The following is a 25,480-nucleotide window of genomic DNA, read 5'->3' as shown; positions in this document are numbered from 1 at the left end:
TCCCAAAGGAAATGGCGAGTGCTGAGGTAGAAAACTATTCAATAACACTGTGTGGCAGTTCTTTACGTTATCAGGGACATTACAAAAGTCAGCAGGTACACAACATTTCCATCCTGGAGGACAGACAGAAAGATAGAAAGCTAGACTCAGCCGTGCTAAACGTTGGTTCAGTGAGTTTACTCTCCGTTACTTTCAAACGTCAGATGAGATAAAGAAATAAAACCACTTAACCTGCTATTTATACAACAGCACACACACACACACACTTACTTCCAGCACGCTGAATCCTCACACATCACCAGGTAAGTGTTTCTGAGGCAACCGTCCAGCCAAAAATACAAGTGAGAAAGAGACTGGTGTGTGTAATGATGATGTAAAGTTCAGCAGCATCATCGGTGCAGGGGTGAACCCACACACACGTCTCTGTTTGCACATATCAGGGCAGTGATGAGGCTGAATAGGAGGGCGGGTAGAGAGAAAGGGAGAAACTGAGACAATCAACCAAAGCTTCTTGCATCGAGGTGAAACTTTTCAAGAAATAAAAACTTCACACCTTTCATTTCTCTCTCTCTGTAGTCTCTTGCTCGGCCCTTTTAGGAGGTTTATCAGTTTTCACAAACTCAGTCGCTTGAAGCACACAACAAAAAACAGTTTACTCTGTTCAACCGTTTTCCTTTAAAACCTTTATTTCTCCAGGGAAGACTGACTGAGCTCCACTCTCCTCAGATAGTCTTCATTTTAGGGCCTGGCATACCAAGCACAAGGTCAGCTGTTGTTGAGCCATGATAGAACAACCGTTTCCTTGAATCGGCAGTGACGGCAGCGGGTAATAGAGATTAGTCTGATTGGCTGTTCAGCCCAGAAATGCAATGAGTTGCCCAATCAGGGCCAGGTCACACCAGCATTACAAACAGCTACATTTCAGGCTGAGATTTTGCTGCGATCAGTGGTTTCACTTGCAAGGACGAAGAAAATTTGCGCGTTGCTTTCACATACAGTTCAACTTTGGTGACCTTTGAGACATTGATTTGTCCCACTGACAACTGGCAAACCGCCAAGAAAAAATCTTTGCTTTGGCAAGTCAAGCAAAGTCAATAAATTTGACTTGACAAGGCCCGAACTTGTCTTGACATTAACTTGAAACTTGACTTGGAACTTTCTTGAACAAGACTTGGCACTTGACTTGAACTTGGACTAATCTCAGCAATACTTGACTTTGAAGTGTCCCGACGGACTTGACAGTTGACTTAACTTGGCCCACAAAAACTTAAAAAGCAGCTCTGGCAGATGCAGGGGAAACCAGGAGAAACTAAGATTGCTTATCTCTGTTCGCTGTGGAAGCCTCTCATGTCTTTGTGTTGTTCTGGTGGTTTATTGATGATCAAATTTATACGCAGAACATCTTTAATCTGCTGTACTACATCACGGATCGCCGCAGGTCAGACGGATTCAGTGTCTTGCTCAAGGACAGTTCAGCTGGGTGGGGGTAGTGTTTTGAAGGACGATGTCTCTGCATCTCACACATCCTGCTGCTTTGTTTCATGCTAATCCAGCCAATTACATCGCTCCGTTTTGATTGTACCCCTTAACCCCCCTCATCTCCCTCGTTTGTCCCTCCCATGCTGAGTGTGTGTGTGTGCCTCAACGCCAGCCTGCGCCGTCAAATCCTCTCATTTCAACCTTTTCTTCGACGTCCTCCAGCTAGCCGTTGTTCCTGCATGTGTGTGATTAACAGTGCAGAGCAGGGCTGTTGGTGGAGTATTTGAACGTCTCGGTGAAACGTCCTGTGTGTATTTTCCAAAGTGCCAGAGTCTCCTCTGGCTTCCTCTCCTAATTAATTATTCATGAACGTTCAAGAGCGCTACGGGCCCGTTTACAACACTTTCTCTCTCTTTATCGCTGTCTTTCCCTCCTCTTGGCATTTACAGTGTCGTCCTCCACTCTCGTCTTTCTTTTTTAAGTTCTCTCTTCTTTTTTATTGCTTTTCATAAAGGTAGGACTAAAAGAACAACATAAAAAGTATCAGTAACTTAGGAATCAAACTGATACAACTTAAATTTTCTCAACCTACTTATTTTTTGGTTACAGTCGTGTCATTGTGATGGGGTTTGTAACCAGTCAACTATTTCATTTTTCATTAAACTCACATTGCTTCAAACCAAGTTCTAGTCGGATTGTCGGCATCGGAAAGCAGAATTAGGGTGATACATCCAACAATTTCTGCAACCTACAACCTTACGACGATGACTACGCAGTGATTGGTCAGCTGTGTGGGTGTTGATGAGTGAGAAAAAAGCTCTACACAAACCTACACTAATCACCAGTTTGACAGTTTGTTGCATGGAGTGGAACTTTGTTGAACATTTGATTGCCACCTCCTCTAACCAATCCTGGGAAAACCCTGAACACCATGAATGCCATCAAGAAGATACTGAAAATGCGAGCCATTATCCACATTTGCACCGAGACTACAAAGACACAGCGTTGTTGGAGAGAGATCGGGGAGGCAGCCAGAAGAAGGCTATGACGATGGGCTTTTCACCCCACCTTCCAGCGTAGACATTCAGAACATCTAGAAACACTTACACTTTACAAAACACATTGCACGAACTAGTTCCTTTCAAGCATACTGAAGCCTTACTCCATTTCCATTTCATAAACCTCCCCAACAATCCAAACAGTCCATCTGACATCCGCCAGTCACCAGTCACACCAGAAAGTGACTCAGCAAAATGTATCCGCATGTTTGTGTGAAATACATTGTCCTATAAGCTTGGTGGCATAGCGACTACTTATGGAGCTAGTTTGCGACGAACTCCCGTAGCTGCCAAGCTAACTGCAAACACGCTGGCTGTCCAGGAACATGCAGGCCTGCCTGCTAACAGCTGACAAACCAGACAAAAAGTTAACTTTGAACCTCAACTTTTAAGCCATCATGAACAACATCCCATAATCTGCTGAAATAAATATGGAGATTGAACACTGACACTACAATTCAGTGACAACTGACAAACTTCACAAAATACGAGATTCATAATAAATGGACCTTGAAATAGATGCAGTTGGTAACAAAACAAAAGGTGACTTTGAACCTTAAAAAGTTTACAAAAGGAGGTGTTTGCCACCATTGACTTTTGCTTCACGAATGACTGCAAACCATGCCTCTTTTGTTTATACTCCGGCAGTAAGGCACTAAATGGTGCTTCAGGGATTATATGATAGCTTTATTTATTTAGCTTTATCGCCTCTGCAAGCAAACCCAACGATTGCGACGTTTCTATTGAAATGAATGAATTTCCTGATGAAAGTTAACTGAGATAAATGCTGGTTTGGGGTGTGTGTGCAACTCTCTTAGTTTTCATGTAGTACATTTCTCCGTCAGGTTACGTACGCGATATGCTAATACCACCTAAAACATAGTGCCCGACCTCATCACAAAAGCTTTCCATTTTGTGCCACACAGATCAAAGTTTTTAGCCTATTCCTCCCTCTCTCGTCTCTTGGTTTCTCTCTCTCTCTCTAAGTCTCTCTCCTTATTCTTTCTTTGTCAGTTCAGCTGAGTTTTAAGAGTCTTTATTGGCATTGCTGTCAAAAGTCGCTGCTGCCAAAGCGACGTATTAGTCTATAACAATCATCTGAGAACAATACAGAATATTGATCTCTCCTTCTCTTCCTCCCTCCTCATCCTTTTCCCTGATCTCTCACTTCACTCCATTTTTCCAACAAGAATTTGGCGATGAAGCAGACCCTCTGTAGGTAAAGACCCTGGATTTGGTTAAATGTTAATAAACATTTTGTGTCTCAAGTCACTTTTCTGTATGAAACCAGACTATGATCTTTCTCAGAAAGAACCATTTTAATTATGCTGTAGATGCAAGATGGGATATTTTGGTGGAAAACATTAATTAACATTATGTTAATAGAAAACGACGGCATTATGTTTCCGTCAAAACGTATTTGCGGTTGCAAATTAGTTGTATATAAATGTGACTTCTAGGAGGTGCAAATGTCTACCGTGAGTTTTTACTTCTTATACACTTCGCCTTTAAAGTTTGAATCAGTCTTTTCCATCACTGAGAACTGATCCTGTCTGAAAACAACCCGACTGAGACAAGACAAACACTGACATGCGGGTACAATTCAATCTGAAACTGATACTACAGTTTTGTTTTGCTGCTCGAAGACCTTTAAAAGGCCACACACACACACACACACACACACACACAATACTGTAATAAGAACCTCTCTCTGCTCTTACTGTTGTGTGTGCATGTGTGTGAGCGCCAGACATCTTAAAAAAGGACCAAAGGGACGTCTTCGTTTACACATCCCTCTTTCTGTTACAGTGTGTGTGTGACCTTGGAAAGTCCCACCCACCAGCCTTAACGAGCTCGTTTGCCTGCCTCTAGTCTTGTTAATTGGCTACAATGACTCATAAAGCCTTGCCCACTTGCCACGGCGCAGTTCAAGAGGAATTAAATGTGATTAAGCTATGAAGCAGAGGCCACGCCCAAACGGAAATGGACAGAAAACACACACAGCTAAAAAAAAACTGATTCAGTGGTTCACATGCATCAATGCTTTCTCCACACACACACACACACACACACACACACACACACACACACACACACACACACACACACAGTCGGATATTTCTGATATGCGAGCAGTTTGCCTTCATCTCTTCTCGCTCTCTAATTAGTGTGTGGTCAGAGTGAAAAAAATTAAGCTTAAGAAACGGCAGATTTACAAAGAAACTCCTCATTACTGTCGTACTGTGTGTGTGTGTGTGTGTGTGTGTGTGTGTGTGTGTGTGTGTGTGTGTGTGTGTGTGTGTGTGTGTGTGTGGAGTTCCCTCGCTGGCAGCCAGACTCTGCTGTGATCTCCCGTTTCAGTCCGTCCCACTGAGACGGAGAGAGAGGGAGAAGAAGATGAAAGGAGGAAGAGGAGGAGAGGAAGGCAGGAGAGCAGAGAGAGATGGCTGGTTATAAATTGCCAGTGCCGTTACGCTTCCACTGTTCTCTCCTCTTTCTCCAATTTCTTCCTCGCGTCTCCTTTTCCCCCTTTAATTCCTGATATTTCTCTTCATCCTTCATCAAATACAGGGGGAATCCTGAGGATCAGAAATATCTGTTTGTCTGTCCTTATGAACGATATCTCAGACACTTTTAAAAGGATTTAGACAAAACTCAAAACATTTATAATGTAGCATTGTTTTTATTTCTATTCTATATTTCTATCTCGTCACGTCAGCGGTAGCAACAGCTACGGTAACGTTGATATGTTTACTTAGGCCTGATTACTGATTACTGGGCCATCGTGGAAACAAAAGAAGGTCAGTTTCAGGTGAAACTAGGCAGGTAAACAGCAGACACTCAGGTAGACTCCTCCCTGAGGGCGGGGCTTAAGCAACACAGAGTAGCTTAAATTTCTCAGACCATTTTCACAATTGAGAATGACTTCCGGATGGGAGCCGAAACGTCTTGATTCTGAAAACAGCGTCCAGACGACTGCGACTGAAACCTTTTCTACGATGGAGCACTCCTGGACGAATGAGGGACTACACCGTCTTATAGACCATGATGCATTGCTGCAGATGAAACTACCCAACAGTATATACAAATGAGCTCAACCTTAAACATCTGCAGCAGTAAAATGCAACACACACATTAATGCAGCAGGAATATGAATCCAGAAACATCAGATATAAAAAAAACACTGACAGGAAGTGTTTTACTGCACAGGGACGACTTTTACTGTCACACTTTAAGTAACTTTAGCTGATTATACTCATATACTTTTGTAAGTAAGGGTTTGAATGCAGGACTTTTACTTGTAGTGGAGTATTTTCACAGAGTGGTGTCAGTAAGGATCTGAGGACTTCTTCCACCACTACGTACACTCCTAACGCAGAGAACTGGGCAGCAGTTGACTTCCATTTAGTTGAGTGGAGTAGAAATGACTCAGAGAATCAAAACAAGCGTGATTGGATGAGTCCAGGTTGTCGCTCCCCCAACGACCTTTACTTAAAGTTGAACCTTTTCCTGTGTCGCATGTTCACTTCACAATGAACTGAAAACATCGAGTGATAAGAATGGAGTCCATTTTTGTCTGAATATCACACAACGAAGCTCCAACTACAAGAGCCTCCCCCCCACAGACCTGATGTCTGATGTCGTAAACTTGCCGAGGTCTCACCTGCCACCATTTTCTTCTCTCTGAGCTTTAGACACATTAGAAAGAAAAACACTCCAATCTCAGTCCTGTCCTCATCAAGATGACGCCGCCACTGTTATTAAATTAAGGCCCTAAACACTCCCGGTCACACAGTCAAAGGGTGCGTTTCAGCTGCCTGTTCATACTGTCAACAGACTCACTTTCTGTCATTAATCGTCTCACTATCGCAGCACTGCAGAGAAGGAGAGGACGGCAGAAACGCAATAAAACACTCGCGCGCACACATCAATACAGCCAGGCTGAGGAAAATGAGAGGCAGTGATTTTGAGAGAAGGGAATCAATATACTGGCTGGCAATCTGCTGAAGAGGCGAGAGAGAAGAGAAAGGGAGGAAAAAGAGTGCAAGAAATTTAGGAGACAACACAAAAAAATACAGACAGAGTGACTCGTAAAGAGAGGAGATGAGGGAGAGTCCTTCAGTAGGACGCTACGAAATGACAGTCCACTTCAAACTAACGGAGGAGAGGCACTGACGTTGATCCACATGTGGTCGTGTAGCAGCTCGACTTCCTCACTGAGGCTGCAGTAACGCTTCCCTCCTGTTGAGCTCATCATCCAGACGCCTTCAACAACAAACAACAACCCGTTTGTTTTCCTGACAAGTGACCTCGTGTGTCACAAACATGAGCCAATGACGTCTAGTAAAACGTCTACTTTCTGTTGACGAAAGCCAGACTACAACTAACAAAAATCAAATGACTAAAACGAATATATATTTTCGTCAAAAGACAAGGACTAAAACTAGCCAAAATGAACGCTGGTCAGATCAGAAAATGGTCATATGTGACATTTTGTTTCTCCTCATCCTTTTCCTCTTCACTTTTCTTTGCTGCCCTCCTCCTCTCTTCTTCCCTTCCCTCTTTACTTCTCCTCAATCATATCTCTTCTACCACCTTCCTATTTCTTCTCCACCACCTCCTCATGTTGTTTCTCCTCCTCTCCTTTCTCTTTTTCCTCTCCTCTTCCATCATCCATTTATTTTCCACCTCCTCCTCTCTCATTTATGTCCATCATATCTCTGCCTTCCTCCTTTTCCTCCCCTCGTTTTTAACTGTTGTCCTTACATCACATTGCCTTCTTCAGTCAATGAATTTCATCATGTGGTGTGTGTGTGTGTGTGTGTGTGTGTGTGTGTGTGTGTGTGTGTGTGTGTGTGTGTGTGTGTGTGTGTGTGTAGAGTATCATCATTGCGTCAGACTCAGACTTCTAAGAATAGAAGAAAAACCAACAAACAAAACAAAGTACCAGAAAATAACACCACAGAAGAAGGAGAAATTACTGTATACTGTAGCTATTAAACCAGTGGATCCAGTATAATCTCACTGCAGCACTTTATGGAATACGTATGGTACTAAATATATTACTTAATAGTTCATCTCTAAAATCAAGCCAAAGTCCATTTTTCTATTGACAAACCACAGACATTAAACACTTTTATCAGCTAAGCAATCTGATGAAAATCCTATTTTTACTGCAGTTGCACTAACAGGAGACATAACGAGCTGTAATAATTTTGAAGTATTGCGAACATTTCCTGGAATCCTGAAGCAAACTAGAAGTCAGAATGACACATTGCAGAGCGCACAGAGACGTCTGAAACTTTTAATTTGCATGTTAACTTTCCTCTTAAATAACAATCAGCAGTAATTTGGAATCTACTTCTAATCAATAAGACAATATGATTAAGTTTGTCAGCATTCAACAAGTGCAGCACCCACCCAGTGAACGGCTTGCCAATAGCTAGAACTCATGGGAAATGTTGCTGAAAGCCAATCAAATTGGTGTTTTAGCTCGTCAACGTTTCTCATTACAACCAAAAATGCTTCTAGCGCTCTTCCAAGGTTGTTTTTTAAAGTCTAGTTGAAGTTTCTTCATATGTCTCACAGCATTTTTGTCTCTAGAGCTTGTGATTTGCGAACTAAAACTTCTTCTACTCTTGCTGTAAATTGAGCTAAGTACCTCAGATGTGATGTCAACATTTTAAATTAAATTTGACAGTAAACATTTTCCAGGTTCCATTGAAATTAATTGATTCCAGTCAGAAATGTTGCTGTCTTTAATGTTGGTGTAACGGGTGTCTTGATAGGCGTCTTCCAAAGAACAACAATGGTCGATTCCATATTCTGGGAACCAAAGCCACAACAATAACAATAAAAGAACAAAATATTGCCGTGCCTTTAAGATGATCTTCTATCTCTATAAGGAATAAGATTCAGGAAGAAGAAGTTTTTTTAATTTCTTTTTCTTGTAAACAGAGGTTCTAAGTGATTTATGGTGGTACTGTAACACATGATATTAAACTAGCTTCATATTTTCCAACAAAAAAACTCCATATCCAATTTCAAAAAACACTCTTCTTGCAATTTATCAGTCTGTGCTTACAAAACCACAGGTGATTCGATCCTCAAACATACAACCACATTAGCAAAGGTCTTTAAATGACGTGTTACTGTAATAATACTCCGTAGTGAGGTTTATTGCTAGCAATGACTTGGAGATATGATTCATACGATTGTTGTCCTTTTTTGACCCCCATATACCTGATCTCTGATTTCGTAATGTGCTATTTTTAAAGCTGCAGCTCTGCATGTTGGCAGCTTCTGAGGGAAGCGCGGGATGACGGTTTGATTTTTTTGAGGGCTTCAAAAGTCAGAAATCAATACTGAGAGAGTTTGTGGGGCTGGTGATGATGGGAAGACCAAAAGAGACCAAAGAGCTGAGAGAAGAAAAAGATCTGACGTTACAGAGTCCAGTTCTCGCTGACTCTTCTCTCCTGCCGTTCAAGAGATATTTTGGATTTCACTTTTATGTTTTGGTTGGTCACTGTTTTTTGTGCACAAAGCCAAAAATGACATACCCAAAATAAAATGGTAACTGTTCTTGAACTCCTTTGATTACAGTCATGGTCCTGGTCTCTTCTAAAAGGTAAAGCTTTAAAGCTAAAGGAGTTTACTACTGAAAAGTCAGAATTAGTGTCTGAACTTTACTAAATTTCCAGAGGCACAAACATGGGGAACCCGGTAAAGTCCTGGTCTTTTACAAGAATAATGGGTGCGTATTAAACTCCGCATCTAGTTGGTTGCCCCGTCAGTGTGCCTTTGGTTCACAATTGTTTCGGGTGCTTGGACCCCTGTATACCTGTTTGCAGGTCTAGTTTTGTTGATGGAAGTTGTGGCTTGTAGTGGCGTCGCTGATTAGCTTTACAGACTGGTCAACTGGCCAATGGAAGCCGCAGATGGGAGTATGAGGGATTACTGAACACGAGGATAGCCCCTGTTTCCCATGACAACAATACCCATGGGGTTGTAATGGGGTGCCGCAGGGGTACATTCTTGGTCCATTACAATTTATATTAGACATAAACAAACATAATTCTTCCTTATAAGTACTTCAACATCCATTTTTATGCAGATGATGCAATTTTATATGCACCTGGTTCCACTCATCTCTAGCCTGCCTTTGATGCTTTCCAGATATCCCTTCTTAATCACAGATTTGTTTTAAATGCACAACTAGTTTCTGGTATTTTGCACCTTTTAAATGGAATGAACTGCACACTGCCCTCGAGCTACATTCTTTTATTCCCCTTGGAGATTTTAAAGCGTTACTATCTGATGTTTTTTTATGACTCTTGTAATTGCTTTTACTAAATTATGTTTTGCCCCCAGATTGTTGGTTGTCTGATGTTTTGTTTGTGTTTGTTGGTTTTATGTTTCTTGTTCTCCGGTCTCTCTTGAAAAAGAGATTGTGATATCAATGAGACTTCTTGATTAAAAAAAAAAAAAAAAAAAAGACCTAACAATATCCATGGGGTGAAAACATCCACAACACAAACAAAAGTAAAGATCGTTGGCAAGAATTAAAAAATAAAAGATGGAGCTTTTGTGGATTTTTCTAAATGACAAGACATTTGTGGGGACTAAAGGCTTTGGGGCATTTTGTTATTTGGACTTACGGTGAAAACTACGTGGACGATTAAACCAGTAACTGCCCTTGAGAATAAGGGAAAAAGGAAGGAGTTACTGTTCTGCTCTGCATGCACTACTATTACATGATAAGCAACTGTTGTCTGTGTGATATTAAATGGTTTACACAGATATGATTGTGAAACTTGCTTGTGACAACTCGCACTGCAGCCTCCAAGATGACCAAGTTGAATCAACACCTCTGTGAAACGTTTATATAATGCTGTTTTGTTTTCACATATCTGCCAACATTTATGCCAATACTGATATATCTGAGATAAGCCAATATAAGCAGATGATATCAACCCTGACAACGTATCGTTCCAGCTATAATTAAGATGATTTTCGGCTTAAGGCTTCATACCAGAGTCAGATTTTGAGCTAGACCTGTGCTTCCCCCTGTACCACCCCTACCACCTCAGTATGTTTTATGAGGAAGAGAAAGAGTAGGAGGAGAGGGAGTAAAATGTATCCACCTGAATAGCTCCCTTCTCTTTTTAATAGAGTTTGTTCAGCAGTATGAAGTCATGTAGGTGTTACTGTGTGTGTGCGCGTGTCTAAAGCTCGGTAAAGCTACCAGCACCCGTGGGGCATTCAGGTGTAAAAGCAGCAATAAAGGCGTGGGATTTCTGAGGGATGGAGGAAGGAAGGCCGGGGATTTTCACAGATCGAAAGATGGAGGGGAGAAAAAAGAGAGAGGAGCATGAAGTGGGGAGGAATGAGAGGAGAGGGGAAGGGTAAGAGCGAGGTGAGGAGGAGGAGGAGGAGGAGATGGTGAGGTGACGCAGGATTTCACACAGGGTGTTGCCCTACTTTTCAGTTCAGCTCCTGTCTGGTTCAGGCTTTCCCAAAATCTCTGGTTTCCCCAAACTGAGCAGCACAGGAGCTGCAACTGCGTCAGAGAGGAAACTGAGGGAAAAAGGGATTTCACAGTCGATCTCTTGCGTCAGTAATCATGTCAGTGGTTTGTTGTTTGGTTGTATTTAGTTATTTTAACAGCTTTGTACTGAAACATCTTAAACTCTTGGTTACAAAGTGGGAGCTGCAGCAGAAAACAGCAACCTGTCCTCATTGACTGGGATGCTGTAGATTTGCCCTGATTTATATAAAATGTAATAGCTTGCACGACGCCACATATCCATTCAAACCTGACAACTGTGAGCTACAACGTTTCCATAACAGCGTCAAAAATCGTTATCATTATCCAATCATTATCTCCGATGTCCGTGAATAAACGTCCATGAATCAGTTTAGAAATCACAGACGCTCCTTATAACCGCACAACCTGCCTGAGAATCGTCATGTTTTTAAGTTTTCTTCAGTATCAAAGTAATCCAGTGATAGCTGTCTGTACATCAACGAGCACACCGCAAACAGGAGCTGCTGAACGCTAACTCGGCATACTTTTAATGGGGACAATTTGCCAAAACTTAGAGCACGATTATCCCCCAAATAGAAGTAAGAGTCTTGATTTTGTTTGAGGGGGAGGCCCACGGCGTCAGGCTTTGAAAACCCCTGCAAAACGGCATTATGTGCTTTTATTTTGAAACTTTTGCTGTATGATGGGACAGTGACTTCTTCTCTTCTTCAACAGGATCGACACTGACGAAACCAAAAGAGCTACACATGATACGTCAGAGGCATGCTGCTATTAACTGAACAAAACAATAATAACCTTCCACACACACACACACACTCAGACTGTGAACATGCAAACACACCTTCATTAACGCAGACAAACAGAGCTGTTGTACTCAAACTCAGCCGCAGGAATAATCCAGTTTCAGTGATTATGTGTCGTTCTGACCGCAGGAAACATTTTTCATCGAGGGGAAAAGAAACAAATCAAAAACAAGTTTAGCAACAAGCTTCAGACAATATCCTGAGCGTAAAGTAGAAACAGTTATTCATGTTTTCCTCTGGCTAAAACTACAGGTGATTCAGGTAATGAGGTTAACCTTTATAGGAGAAGCCAAGATACAAGATTAACAAATACCACTTCTGTGTGAAGCGTTTGGAAGTGCGTAAAGCTCAAGCTGTTTACCATAAAACCTTATTTTTGCTTTATTTATTCGGCCGAGGAAACGTTCTTTTAAGCACCCTGCCGCTTAACATGAAATCAAATGAAGTATTTCTGATTATTAACTGACAAAAGAGTAAAACCGCAACAAACACGTGCGCGGGATGAACCGTGTGTTCTCATTTGAGTGTCTGCAGAGATATTGCAGCGCTCAGGGATTTCATTTTCTCTTTATTAAATGTGGTGTCTTCTTTAAATAAACTCCAAACACGAGCTCGGTGTCAGTATTTTCCAATCTGCAGTGAGTTAAGTGTCCCTGCTGAACTAAAGGATTTCTTTCTTTCACTCTATTTGCCTCTTTTGTGTTTTAATTCAGCGGCCAGAGAGTTGAGTCTTTAAACCCAATAAATCCAAAACCTCCAATTCAGACAGCGGAGTTTGGCAAGGTTAAAGGTAAACTGTCCATTGATATGAGCTCATGGACAGAATGCAACAATGAGTGCAGATACAAAACTTTCATAGCATTGTATTGTCTTGGTATACAAACTAAAGCATATTGTGGTCAAATACTGTTTCATAACATATTTAAGTTTATTGTAATTTAAAGTTTTATTATTGTTCCATCTCCAAAACATGTACATTTAATATTTCCGGTAATGGGACTTCTTTTCTGCTATTCATATTGTTACGAAATCAAGTGACGAGTCAAAATTACACCGTAGAGGCGAAGTTGGAGCGCGAGAAAGGAAAACTGATTTTATTACAAACCTGAGTTATTGATCCAACCCCTGTCGTTATGTAATTTGTGTGTTATAAAACGTACGAGCATATAAGAAACAGCCATGCGAACGTCTCCAAAAGATGCCAGTATTCACCTATGTGCATCCCCGAAAAGCATGTTTCGACAGACAGACTTTATTGATCCCAAATTGGGAAATTCTTGACAATTTGGGATCAATAAAGTATCTCTCTCTCTCTCTCTCTCTCTGTGTCTTTAAAAAATTAATATCCCTTTAATGTAACAAATTGCCACCAAGGGCCGAACATTAGTAAAAGTGAAATCGATTTCAGTCCAGACCGAGTTTCTGCAGCACCTAGTGGCCGTTAGTGGAACTGCAGCCTAAGATGTTTCAGCGACTTCAACATTTAGTTGTGCTGTTTGCTGCTTTTTAGGAAAACATCCACAACAACAACAACAACAACAGTGTGCACTAAAATTATTTCTGTTGTTCCAATTGTTTAAAATGTCGCACCGTAACTCTTTCCAGACAGGGATTTATATTCGAACTAACCTGCAGGTGAGAAGAAGCGTAGCTGGCTTCCTAACCCGGCAGGTAACTCCCACCATCCTGCGAGCCCTTTCATCACAAAGCCTCTGTGTGTTTATTGAACTCGGAGATCGGAGTGACTGAGACTCCGTCCGGCCCCCGAGAGCCGTAACGGGGGCCGGCTTCCCCCGACCTGGCAGGTATAAGTCACCGCCGGTGTGGCATTTAATCTCAATTGAGCCAAAATGGCCGAAGGCTGTGTGACACTGTGGTGACATTAAGCAGCAGTAATCGGTGAGAAATGGCTGTTCAGAGGCCGCGGCCGCCAACACGCACGCACGCACACACGCACACACACACACACACACACACTCCTACAAAAGAGTGTTTCTGTGTGTGTGTGTGTGTGTGTGTGCGCAGAGTAAATCCAGTTAAAGTGGGACACACACTGTAAACAGACTGAGAGCAGTTGCATCTATCCATCATACAAAATTCAACTCTGCAATCCAGTATCTGTTTCTCCTCTTCTTCTTTCCTCCTCCTCCTCCTCCTCCTCCTCCTCCTCCTCTTCCTCCTCACTCTTCGTTCACTGTATTTTTCATTGACATTATTAAATTTTCCCCCCTCTTTTAATAAGTCTTTTCTTCTTTCCCCCTCATTTTCCCATCGCAATTGATTGTCTAAAACTCTCTTTCTTACACTCACTCAAACCAACGCACACACACACACACACACACACACACACACACACACACACACACACACACGCTTCTTCTCATTAAACAGAACATGCTGGTTTAGTTTCTTCTCTACAAACAGAGGCGGCTCTGCAGCTGCAATCCATCATCTTTACTCCCTAACTAACTTACAAAGGCACACGCAGAAATATCCACTTAAACACACACACACACACACACACACACACACAATTAAGAATAAACTTTTTAAGCACACACAGTCACATGAAGCAGATAGATCCATACTCGCACACACACAACGGAGAACAGGGATAAAGGCTGTGACCCAGGATGCAGACTGGGACCGGCCGTCTCCCCTCTGAGTGAGCGAACACAAGAAACAGACAACGTCCACTGGGAGGAGGTCAGAGGTCAGAGGTCAAGGGTTACGACCACCTGTTATCGTGTGACTAAGGATCCATACTGAGGTCACGTGACGACCACAACTCCATCTAAGCTCAGGAAAGCTCCAGAAAAACGCTAGTAAGTGGAACTGGAGTTATTTGTTCCCAACACGACCGTCGCCGCTTTGACCTGAGCTCAAACGCTCCTTTTTTGAAACTTTATTTTCAGAATAATTCATGAAACAAAATCGACTCTTTCTAACGATCATCGTATAAAAAAACTGCAAACCGGCTGCGAGCTTTTTATGATTTTATATATAAAATATTATCACAGCTACAAATCCTCTCTGATCTTTCAGAGTCAACACTTGAAGAACTATTTACGCTTTGTTTCCTACCTCTTCTTTTCCCTCTGAGGATCAATAAAGTCTTATATCATCATCTCGGTGTTAGATAAAGATATACGGCAGCCAGTATTACATTTCTTACATATTCACATAACAAAAACAAGCATTTTTGAAGGATCCCCTAAAAGAACTGCAACCAAGATTTGTGCTGAGTGGGACATTAAACAGTGTGAAAATAAACTTGACAAACTGTGTAACGGAGACACTAAATTACCTTAAACACATGCACGGACTTTTCTCGTCACTTATCGATCTCTCCCTTCTCAGTGCGTTTGTGACTTTTTAAAATAGTGGTTTTATTTATTCCTCAGTGTCATTTGACGCAAGATGTTTCACTTACAGTGCACCGAACTGCCTCTACCTCCCCCCCCCTCTCATATAACACAGTGTATGGATCTGTACGCAGGGGAGGAAACCTAAAGCCAAGGAGCCCAAACACAAGCAGCGTCGTCCACGAGAAGTGCGTATATGGTATGGATCTTTCGAGGAGAAGTGTAGTATTGCAGCAGGGTTGTAACAAGGTGCATCTTCCTCCTCTGATGCATTTAATCCATGAGTCAGTGTGGGCGAGATGCAGAGAAGAAAACACACTCAGCTCTTAAGTCAAATGGGACTCAAACAAACATAAAACAGTGTAAACCCCGGCCTCCCCGGCCAGTCTAAACCACGCTGATGTTGTACTCCGCGTGTCGAAACTGCTGTTTACATTAAACTGCGCTGGCGTTGGCGCCGGTGGATGTGTGAAAACTTGTCACAGCATCTTAGATACAAACTGCAAACATTTAAAGCCACGTTTCAAGTCTACAGGAGGAGACACAGATAATATTTTGACTTTAGATGCTCACCGATGAGAAGACCATATCCACCAGCGCCTCAGTCAGATTTCTTGGCGCTCACATTAGCAAATTACGCTCAAAAGGAACATAGAAAGCGACCACATCATCTAAAGCCCAGCACAGACTTTTAGCCGAGCTAGCTGCAGGTCTTTAGGGATGCTAATGTCGGTCCGTCCTCCTCTTTGGTCCTGACTGAAACATCAGCAGCTGCTGGACTGTGATGAGACGTGCTTCATCGTTCACGCTCCCCTCAGGATGAACTGTAATAACTCTTTCCATCCAGCGCCACCATCAGGTCGACACGTTAACGCGTCCGACACTTTGCTTTCTCCCATCCTTATTAGAAAATGTTAATTTACATTATCTGATCGCTTTCCTTTGTCCTTCTTTTTTCTCATGTCCGGTTTCTTTTTTGATCTGCTCATGGTTTCTTATATTATTTATCTCTTCTTTTAGAAATGTGCTGCAGAAATATTACACTTCTTCCATCTATTATTGTTATTGTTACTCTGTCTCCTGCTTGCAGATGTCAGTAGTATGTAAATCTGATCATTAGAGTTTAGACTGCGACTCCTGCAAACGCAAATTAAATCTCCGCAGTCGACTGTCAGTCAGACTAATGTTTGCTAAAATGTAAAATTCATGTGTAAAAATACAAATGCAGGAAAACCTCTGATGGGCAACAGTGTGTGTGTGTGTGTGTGTGTGTGTGTGTGTGTGTGTGTGTGTGTGTGTGTGTGCGGGGTGAAGATCCATCACATGACTAAGTCCACTTACACACTACTCCCACCACTGCCCACTGTGTGTAGTTATAACGTATGCACACACACATTTGTTTAGCTGTGTGTACACAAGCAAGTGTGTGTGTGTGTGTGTGTGTTGTGTTGAGATGAAAGGCAGTGAGAAAGAGGCAGACAGAGAGACTGACAATCCTCTGTTGGGATTGGCTGAGAGGCTGCTGATGCATTATGGGAACAAAGTGACCGACGGTGAGGTGATTAGCCCGGAGTTGCCACGGTAATGAGGGAGTGTGTTTTGTGTTTGTGTGGCTGAAGCTGTACAGTGTGCGTGTGTGTACGACAGGTGGTCAGTCCGTAGACAGGTGTTCATCTGCATGCTAGTCAACCTGGTTAACCTGAGGGAGTGTGTGTGTGTGTGTGTGTGCGTCACCTGTCTCTGTATCAGTGCCAGTGTCTGCTGTCCCTCCGCCATCAGTCTCGCCACAGTTTTTGGATCCTCTACTTTCCTGTTGGCCCTGAAGGCATCACGCACCCGCCGCAGTGCATAAGTCCTGCAATGAACACACACACACACACACACACACACACACACACACCTCTTAGTTTCATTCAATCCATTTACAGTGAAAGAAAGAAAACAATACCGGGCAGTAAAGAAAAGAAGACACAAGATAATAAAAACAACAAATATGTGCAGTCGAGACACAAAACCCTCGGAGGGGTTTATAAAAGCAAACAACAACCTACCAACCAAACGTTAAGTTAAAACACAGAAACCTGAACAACATCAGAGGTGGGACGGTAAGAAAACAAGAGAAAAAAGACAAATTAGTGCGGATGAGATCAAAACAAACCTCAAGGCAGCTGTAAAACAAACCGCAACAAGTCGAGTCACTGAAGTATCTGAGCAAGACTTAAATATTAAAGTTCTGGACTCAGCCAGTTTTCCACCACACAGAAGTTTCTAAAATGGCCACCAGAGTTACTTTTGTGTCTTTATTATGGTGGCTGACAAGGACAAACGCACTGCGAAAACACAACCAAATACAAAACTGAGGACGCCAAAAGGGTCTGTGACCCGTGAAGTCGGGTCGGTATCACGTGTTCATTGTTTTTCCGTGATTTTGTTTTGTGTTGTTTCTCCACTTTGCGCAGTCTGATGTGCAGCGTGCGCTCGCCTCGCGGGAGCACGCAGATTCAAAGAAAAAGTTTCGAAGGCATTTCTGAAACTGAAAGTCACGATGACAGTCGGACCGTCGTCCGCAAGGTTTCCTGCGCTGAACCCGTGGCAACAGACTCGACAACAGGCGTGTCCACGCTGTGCTCTGGAAGCACTCGCGTTGTCGTTTTGTTTTTGCAGCACGTTTCTGCATTTGGTTGTGTTGCACATTTGTGTATTTGCAGCGATTTTTTCTAAATGCAGCGCACGTGTTGTCAAATTAATGAAGATGTTTTTTGTAATTTGCTTGTGTTTTCTTAAGCTGCAGTGCGTTTGCCCTTGTCAGTTAGTTTCACACCTCAATGCTTAAAAATGGTGTGTCTCTATGTGTAGAGAAAACTGAAAATATAGGCTCTAAGAAACGGTTGAATTAAGCGATGTAGAAACAATTCTAACATTATAACGACAACATTTAAAACTGCGGTTGTGTTATTCTCCATTTGCAGTAGCACCGACCTGAGTTTCCATCTTTTCTGTTGGTCAAACGACCAGACGAACTTCTCACTAAAGGGTTACAACTTCAGACAGAAACGCAACGGATGCAGCCGCGGAGCTGTTCTGCGGTCCGAGGTGAGCCGGACTCCGCGCTACGCTCCTCTGACCAGCACTGATTTGATTTCCTGCAGCTTCTCACCAGAAAACACAAACACGAAGCAAGAGCTGCCGAACCGCCAGAGCAGGTGCCGATCAATAAACCAATGTTCACTTAGAGAGTGTGTGTGTGTGTGTGAGAGCGTGAGATTGTAGTTAGTCTGCTTTCAGATGGAGTGTGTGAGAGTGTGTGTGTAATATATATATATATATATATATGATATAAGAGTACTGTAATGATGTGTGTGTGTGATGTTCTTTGATATTCTTGTTCAGTCTGTACAGCTCTGTCTTTTCTCTGAAACTCCAGAGTTACTTGATTATCTTAAACAAAACCACTGAGAAACTCATCAAAACTGTCTCTAGTTTATTTGACAACGTCTACATAATCAGAAACAACAATAAAATATTCTTTTAATTGATGTTTTAATTATAAACTCCTCATCTGTCACAGTTTCTAACTCCATTCAACAGGTGTGCTGGAAGAGTAAGAAAAACACAACCTAGCATTTGGTCTACAGTTATTGTCGGAAACACCGCTTTTTAAAACGGCCGGGTCAAAGCAGAAAGTGGCACAGAGATATAATGTGTATATTGAACTTCAGCCCAAACGTGGACATGAGCATCCCTCGTGGATATACTGTTGTAATGTGTGTAATGTGTCTGCAGCAGACCTCAACAGCAGCTGCTGCTCAGTAGCCTCAGATACAAAACAGCACTGAACACACTCACTATTGTTGTTTCAGCTGCAGGCCACGATGACCGCCGAGTCCAGAATAATAAACTACAGATGAGGAAGTAAATCAAAACAGACACATTGGAAACACTGAAGTATTTCCTCGCAGGAGCTGCTGAAGTGAAAATGATTATTGGTTTCATTTTCAGGTCTTTTTCTTGACGGACTCTGGCCTCATTACAGCCGGCAGCTCCTCTGATGTGAGGAAACTACAGCATCGACCTTGGGAAGTTACAGCGCCGCCCAGCAAACCCATTCATCTTCTCCGTCTGTCTTCGTGTCTCCAGCTCGTTCAGGATTTAAGACAGAACCGATAAAAGTGTGATGGATCTGATTTACATGCTGCGGTTAAATACGAGGAGCGTTACGTAAGGACGTGACGGAGGAGCGACGAGGAAACGGGTTCAGGTTGGTTTGAAGGCGAGATGAAGGGAGCTACAGTGGATGGATGGAGGAGGGAAGGAGTGAAAAGCAAAAGGGAACAAAGAATAAAAGGAAGGAAGGAGGAAAGGAAGGAGACGTTTTAACAGAGGAGGAGGAGGGAAGGAAGCAATGGAGGAGTCAAGAAGAAAAACATGAAATAACGTAAGAGGAGTAATATGCGGAAAGGTAGGAAAGAGGGAAGGAGAAAAGGGAAAAGGGCAAGAGGAAGTGAAGTTAACAGGCCGGAGAGAAAAACAAAGAATAAAATGGACACAGGGAGGAGAAGCAGAAGACGAGGACAGAAGTAAAGGATGCAAGGAAGTAAGAACAGAAGTGAGTAAACAAGGATGGACGGGAGGGAGGAAAAAGATAATAAAGATGTAAAGAAATGAAGTCAAGGATTGGAAGGAAGCAATGAAGGAAGTAAAGACGGGGCAAAGAAAAATGGGAAAAACGAAAGACACGAAACAAAGAACGACAAGTGGAGAGTGGGAAGAAGGAAAGTTGTAAACAAGGAGGAAAGGAGGGAGGACAGAAGTGAAGAAGTGGAACAAAATGAAGAATATAAAGGAGAGAGAAAGGGTGTAAACAAGGAAGGACAGTTATCAAAGATGGAAAATATGTGAATAAAAAGGTCCAGTGAAAGAAACGGAGGGCACAAGGGAGTAAGGACTAAATGAAAGGAGGAGTTTGTCAGCAGGGCCGAAGACGAGGCCTTTGGGCTCCTTCATCAAACTGACTCATACAATCCCCTCAGCTAACGGACTCAGCGTAACGAGCCCCGCCGCTAATGAGCAAAACAAAAGATGGAGGGGGGGGAAAAAATGAACAACAAAGAGATTAGAAAGTGCTGAAAATGATCAACAGGCAGGAAGGACGTGACCGCCTGCAACCTGTCCAGCAGCTTAATGTCTCCTCTGGACAGGAAGTCGCACATAATGACAGACTGAGGGCAGGAAGAGCAACGACACGAGTCGAGGCTCAGAGTTTCACAAAGTCAAACTTCAGTTGTAATGTTTTAAAGGGCTGCGACTGTTTTATGACCACACCAGGTGAGAGAGGGAAAGGGTTCACCTCAACGTAAGAAATTTACCTCTGCAGGTGAGGTAAATAAAAGGCCCAGGCCACTATTTGAGACATCACTGTGACATCATCAGGGTTATCTTCGCTTGGGCTTGGCATCCACAGATTTATACGTCTGCCTCTCTTTTTTCTTTTAAGAGTTTGACCCACACTAGGGACTAAAAGTCAGGATATCTTGACGTCTGCTGCTCTGATTTTGACCGTACTTTTAAAAAAACTAAACATTTTTATCGGACTCTTACAAGTCCTCAAACTTTATCAGAATCAGAAATACTTTATTGATCCCCGTAGGGAAACTCTTTGTTACAGCAGCTCGCCTTTACGTCAGTGCACACAGGAGAAAGTACTAGAAAACGATATGATACACTCAGTGCCGCTGCTAGCCATTTTGGTGCCCTAAGCATAATTCCTTTATTATTCGCCCGCGCGAACAACCGGAACGGACCATCCGGCACGGGGGGGCACTAGACTAGAGCAATTATTAAATATCGTTCTTGTTCCCCCTTTTTTGTTACATATACATGGCTAAAATGTGCCTAATATTTCTATAGGCTAATGAAATAATACCGGCATTTAAAAAAAAAATTTCATTAGGCTATTTTTGGTGACCCCTCAGCACTTGGTGCCCTACGCACAGTGCGTGATGCGCGTGGTGGGAGCGGCGGCGCTGGATACACTATAAACACTATAAAAACAGGTCAGAAATAAATTAAGTATCATGTCGGTATAAGTATAAGATAAACTAAGTGTCGAGTACCAAGTGGGTTTACTGGTTGATGATGAAGTACAGTCTAATACAATGTAACTAATTATGTAATAAATAATAGTAATAAGCGGAGGTGCATGTACTGTCGAGAGTAATTGAGGTATATAGTGTCAGTAACAATAAATAAGAAAAACTAACAAGGGATGTGAAACTGCTGCAGGGCACATTCTTGTGTTTGGCTTTAGCAACAAATAGTGATTTTTAATACTGTATATATATATATATATATATATATATATTGACAGAGACAGAGTGAGATGCTCCTGTGTGTTGTTAAAATTTATTTTAACTTTGTGTGTGAATGATTTATCTTTCTAAACTTCAGAGGGAATTCGCCCATATGATCTTTGGAAGATGAGGAGGGAAGAGGGGAAGGAGAAGAGATAAGAGGAGGTGGGGAGAGGAGATTAGGTGAGAGGGGGACAGGAGGAAAGGAAGGAGAAGAGGACAGGGGAGGAGAGGAAAGGAGAGATTTTACACAATTACTTTTAATTAATCGGATGCTTTTGTCACACTGTGATAACTTGACAGCTTTCTACCACACAGACTCGGATAATGAGCGAATCCACCGGGGAGAGTTATTCTTATAGAGAGAAAGGAGGAGACATAAGGAGGACACAGAGGAGAGAGAGAGAGAGACAGATGGAGAGACATCGATGAGAGAGAGAGAGAGAGAGTGACAAAGTGAGAGACAGGATTTGACTCCGCTCACATAAAAGACAAAAACACTGAATCAGTTTATTTGATGTTGTTTTGTTGTTGTTCCTACGCAGAGAAATGACCTACTTCTGACAGTCTGCTTCTTCCTCCTCCATCTACTCTTTCCTCACCTCTTCCTCCATCTTTCCCTCTCTGTCTGTCTCTAACACACCTGAGGGTTTAAGCCCTGCAGGGTTTTTCCTGGTTTTTGAGGCAGAGCTGGGCACCTATTCTACCATGCCAGGACATTTTTAAATATTTAAACTTAAGACATAAATAAAGTTTGTCACTGCAAAGAAAAAGTTATGAGGCACTTTGTCAAAATTCACATAATTATGAGACGATAGTTTACAAATTTAACTTTGCGCTGCTAATCTCTATTTCTAACATTCCTAACTTTTATATTTTGCAAGCAGGAATGGGATCCGAAATATGTTATTTTACAGATCTACTGTAGTTAAGATAATGGCAAATCAATAATAATAACTAAAACTCTTTACTTTGTTTTTGAGACTTTGAGACGTAAATGTTAAAATGGTAGCAGTTGTCATGCTAACATGCTCAAAATGACAATGCTAACATGTTGATGTTAAGTAGGTATAATGTTTACCATCTTATTTCAGCTTGTTAGCATGCTAACATTTGCTAATTAGCACTAAGCACAGCTGAGGCTGATGGGAATGTTTTGGCAGGTATTTGGTCATAAACCAAAGTATTGGACACATTTAAATTTAAAGCCTCTAATATAGCATCTTGTGAAAACAAGCAAACAGAAAAAAACCTCTCTGCAGTAATGCAGTGCTTAGTATCAAAGACACAAAAACAAATAAAATAAATAAATAAGGAACCACTGGGATACTACTTCAAACGCTATGTATAACAGTATTCAGGAACATCTGAGGGAAAACATTTCTAGTTGTTTCAAGGCTTTTCAAGGTCCTGTAGACACCCTGAATTATTGCTAAATGCTTTAAAAACAAACATTTTCCACACAAACCTAAATAACGAGGTTTGATTTGCTGCCGTGAAGCGAGTCATCACCTCGCCCCCTGGTGGTCTGAAGGCGCACTGCAGTAAAATGAAAATTATTGAATATGAGTCAGTGTTGTCGCCTCATTTTGTGTTTCTCCATGTAGGAAATCCCAGTAACTTCCTCCTTTATCTTTAATATATTCTCCGGTGCTCTGACTCTTGTTTCATGCCCCTCTAATATTTGTTGCATCCTTCAGGGCCTCTGTTCAGCTTGTTTTATCCATCTATGTTTCAAGTCAAGACGGTGTAGTCCCTCATTCGTAGAAAAGGTTTCAGTCGTAGTCATCTGGACAATCACATGCAAATCAGGTACTTAACAGTGATGAGGGAGGTGCAGCCAGAAAACAATAGGCCTGATTACTGATTACTGGGCCATCATGGGAACAATTAGGTCAGTTTCAGGTGAAACTAGGCAGGTAAACAGCAGACACTCAGGTAGACTCCTTCCTGAGGGCGGGGCTTAAGCAACACAGAGTAGCTTAAATTTCTGAGTTCCCGGTCCATTTTCACAATTGAGAATGACTTCCGGATGGGAGCCGAAACGTCTTGATTCTGAAAACAGCGTCGAGACGACTACGACTGAAACCTTTTCTACCATCTATGTTTCTGTTCTCCAATAAATCCTCCCCATCTGTTTGTTGCTTCTCCTCTTCTTTGCTCACAGAAAACTTGTCGAAGATTCGTTCCTCTCTATAAATGCTTTTCATTTATTTTACTCAACATTTTCTGGTGCTAAAATTACACGTTCATAAAAACGCCAAACTCACTAGATTTGTGTTAAAATTACATTTCTGTTTCCTGTTACCATTAGCTGCTGCAGTGATCTAATTTTTCCTGCAGAGAATCATGAATTTTTCATCTCACTTCTGTTTATTTCCATGTTTCTCTCTCTCTCTCCCTCTCTGACAAAGCTCTCCAAATTCAGCCAAACTCTCCCACCTCTCCTCCTAGGAAGCGCTGAGAGCACCTGCATCGGCTGGCATTGTAGTCGGAGAGAGGGAGACAACAAAACACAGCCTGCGGCAACGTTTGGCACATTCAGGTCATTCCACAACAATCCAACAACTACACCGGCACACTGTCTCCACCACAAGCTGGAGCGCATGAGGGGAAGCCCACAGCAGCGTTAAAACTGGTTTACATTTTTGTCCGGAAGACGAGAGCAATGGGAGACACATAATCTCCAGTTTTGGAGAGAACTCAAAATGCATGCAAAGTCGTTACTGGTGGAGTCTGGATGCAGAATATTTTGTCTGATATACTGATTATTAAACTTCTTTATGTTCCTCATAAACTCATGAAAAGGCAGTAGTGACAGTACTGTTGCTGAACATTCAGATGTGAGAAGAATTAAATGATCTGTCAGAATTTAAAACGTAAAGTGCGGCAGGTTGGATCTTCAGTGTGTTTGGAAAATGCAGCGTCACTCTGTCCCACCTGCATTAAATGGAGTATTGCCTTGGTCATGTGTGGGAGCATTTCGGATGGTGATGTGAACAAATGTCTTGTTTTGTTTTCGACCAAAAACCCAAAAAGTATCACTTCACTATAAAAGTAAGCGGAGGAAAAGCAGCAGATCCTCACGTTTGAGAAGCTGGAACCGGATGAAGTTTGACCATTTCGCTTGAAAAATAAACAATTGAAATAGTTGCTGATTAATTTTCTGTTGACCGACTCTGTTGCAGCTCCGGTTTGCCGACATGGTAAAAACGTAATTGCCATAAGGACGACACACGCAAAATGGTGGCGTATGGATGCACCAGCGTCTGTACCGTGACTCCTCCTCCCATCTGGCAGCGGAGTCACCACAAACACCAAACTATGTCGATGCTACAGGCAGTTTAGCATCGGGGCTGCGAATTTATTTAAAACTCGTGTTTTCATTCATTCGAACTTAAATTAAAAAACGACTCAGCACGTTCTGCAGCAGGTGTAACGACGCAGCGTGTTTTCTGTCCACAGGTGTGGTAACAATGACCCAGAATCAGCTAACGTGGCACACGAAACATAACTTGTGCAGGACGAGAGAGAGAAAAGTGATATTTTTAATTATTTTTAACCAAAAAGAATCGCAACATACCTCAGTTTCTTTTCTTACTCAAAAACAATACGACAAGAAGCGTGATTTTGTGTTAGTTTTGAATTGTTTCAATGTCTTTTGAAGCCCTAACAGGTGTTCCCAGCTTTCTTTAGGGCCTCTCAGGTCCAACGCATGCCGAAAGAGTCAGATTATGGCGCTGAAGCGGTTGTAGTTTTAATGGACTACAAAGTCCGACAGCAGCGAATGCATTAACATTACGGAAGTCTGGATTTCCCTTTTCTCTGCCAGGACCGACTCCCCACACACGAGGTCCGTGAGGAGGTGGGCCGAGCC

General features: G+C 42.2%; 2 protein-coding genes across 6 annotated transcripts in view; one reads left to right on the top strand and one right to left on the bottom strand.

Annotated features, from left to right (window-relative positions):
* The window catches only part of LOC122866462 (protein NLRC3-like), an 876,731-nt gene that overhangs the window by 465,852 nt on the left and 385,399 nt on the right, over positions 1-25,480 (top strand). The gene's annotated exons all lie outside the window — the stretch shown is intronic.
* The window catches only part of LOC122866512 (LYR motif-containing protein 4B), a 42,366-nt gene that overhangs the window by 10,702 nt on the left and 6,184 nt on the right, over positions 1-25,480 (bottom strand). The window contains exon 2 of the mRNA XM_044176279.1: positions 16,988-17,108. Within this exon, the coding sequence (XP_044032214.1) occupies positions 16,988-17,108 (121 nt within the window). The remainder of the gene's footprint in view (positions 1-16,987; positions 17,109-25,480) is intronic.

The sequence above is a fragment of the Siniperca chuatsi genome, linkage group LG19 (genome assembly GCF_020085105.1).
Source record: "Siniperca chuatsi isolate FFG_IHB_CAS linkage group LG19, ASM2008510v1, whole genome shotgun sequence".
Taxonomy (NCBI): domain Eukaryota; kingdom Metazoa; phylum Chordata; class Actinopteri; order Centrarchiformes; family Sinipercidae; genus Siniperca; species Siniperca chuatsi.
The sequence above is the reverse complement of the archived record's forward strand: the minus strand, read 5'-3'. Positions and strand labels throughout refer to the sequence as shown.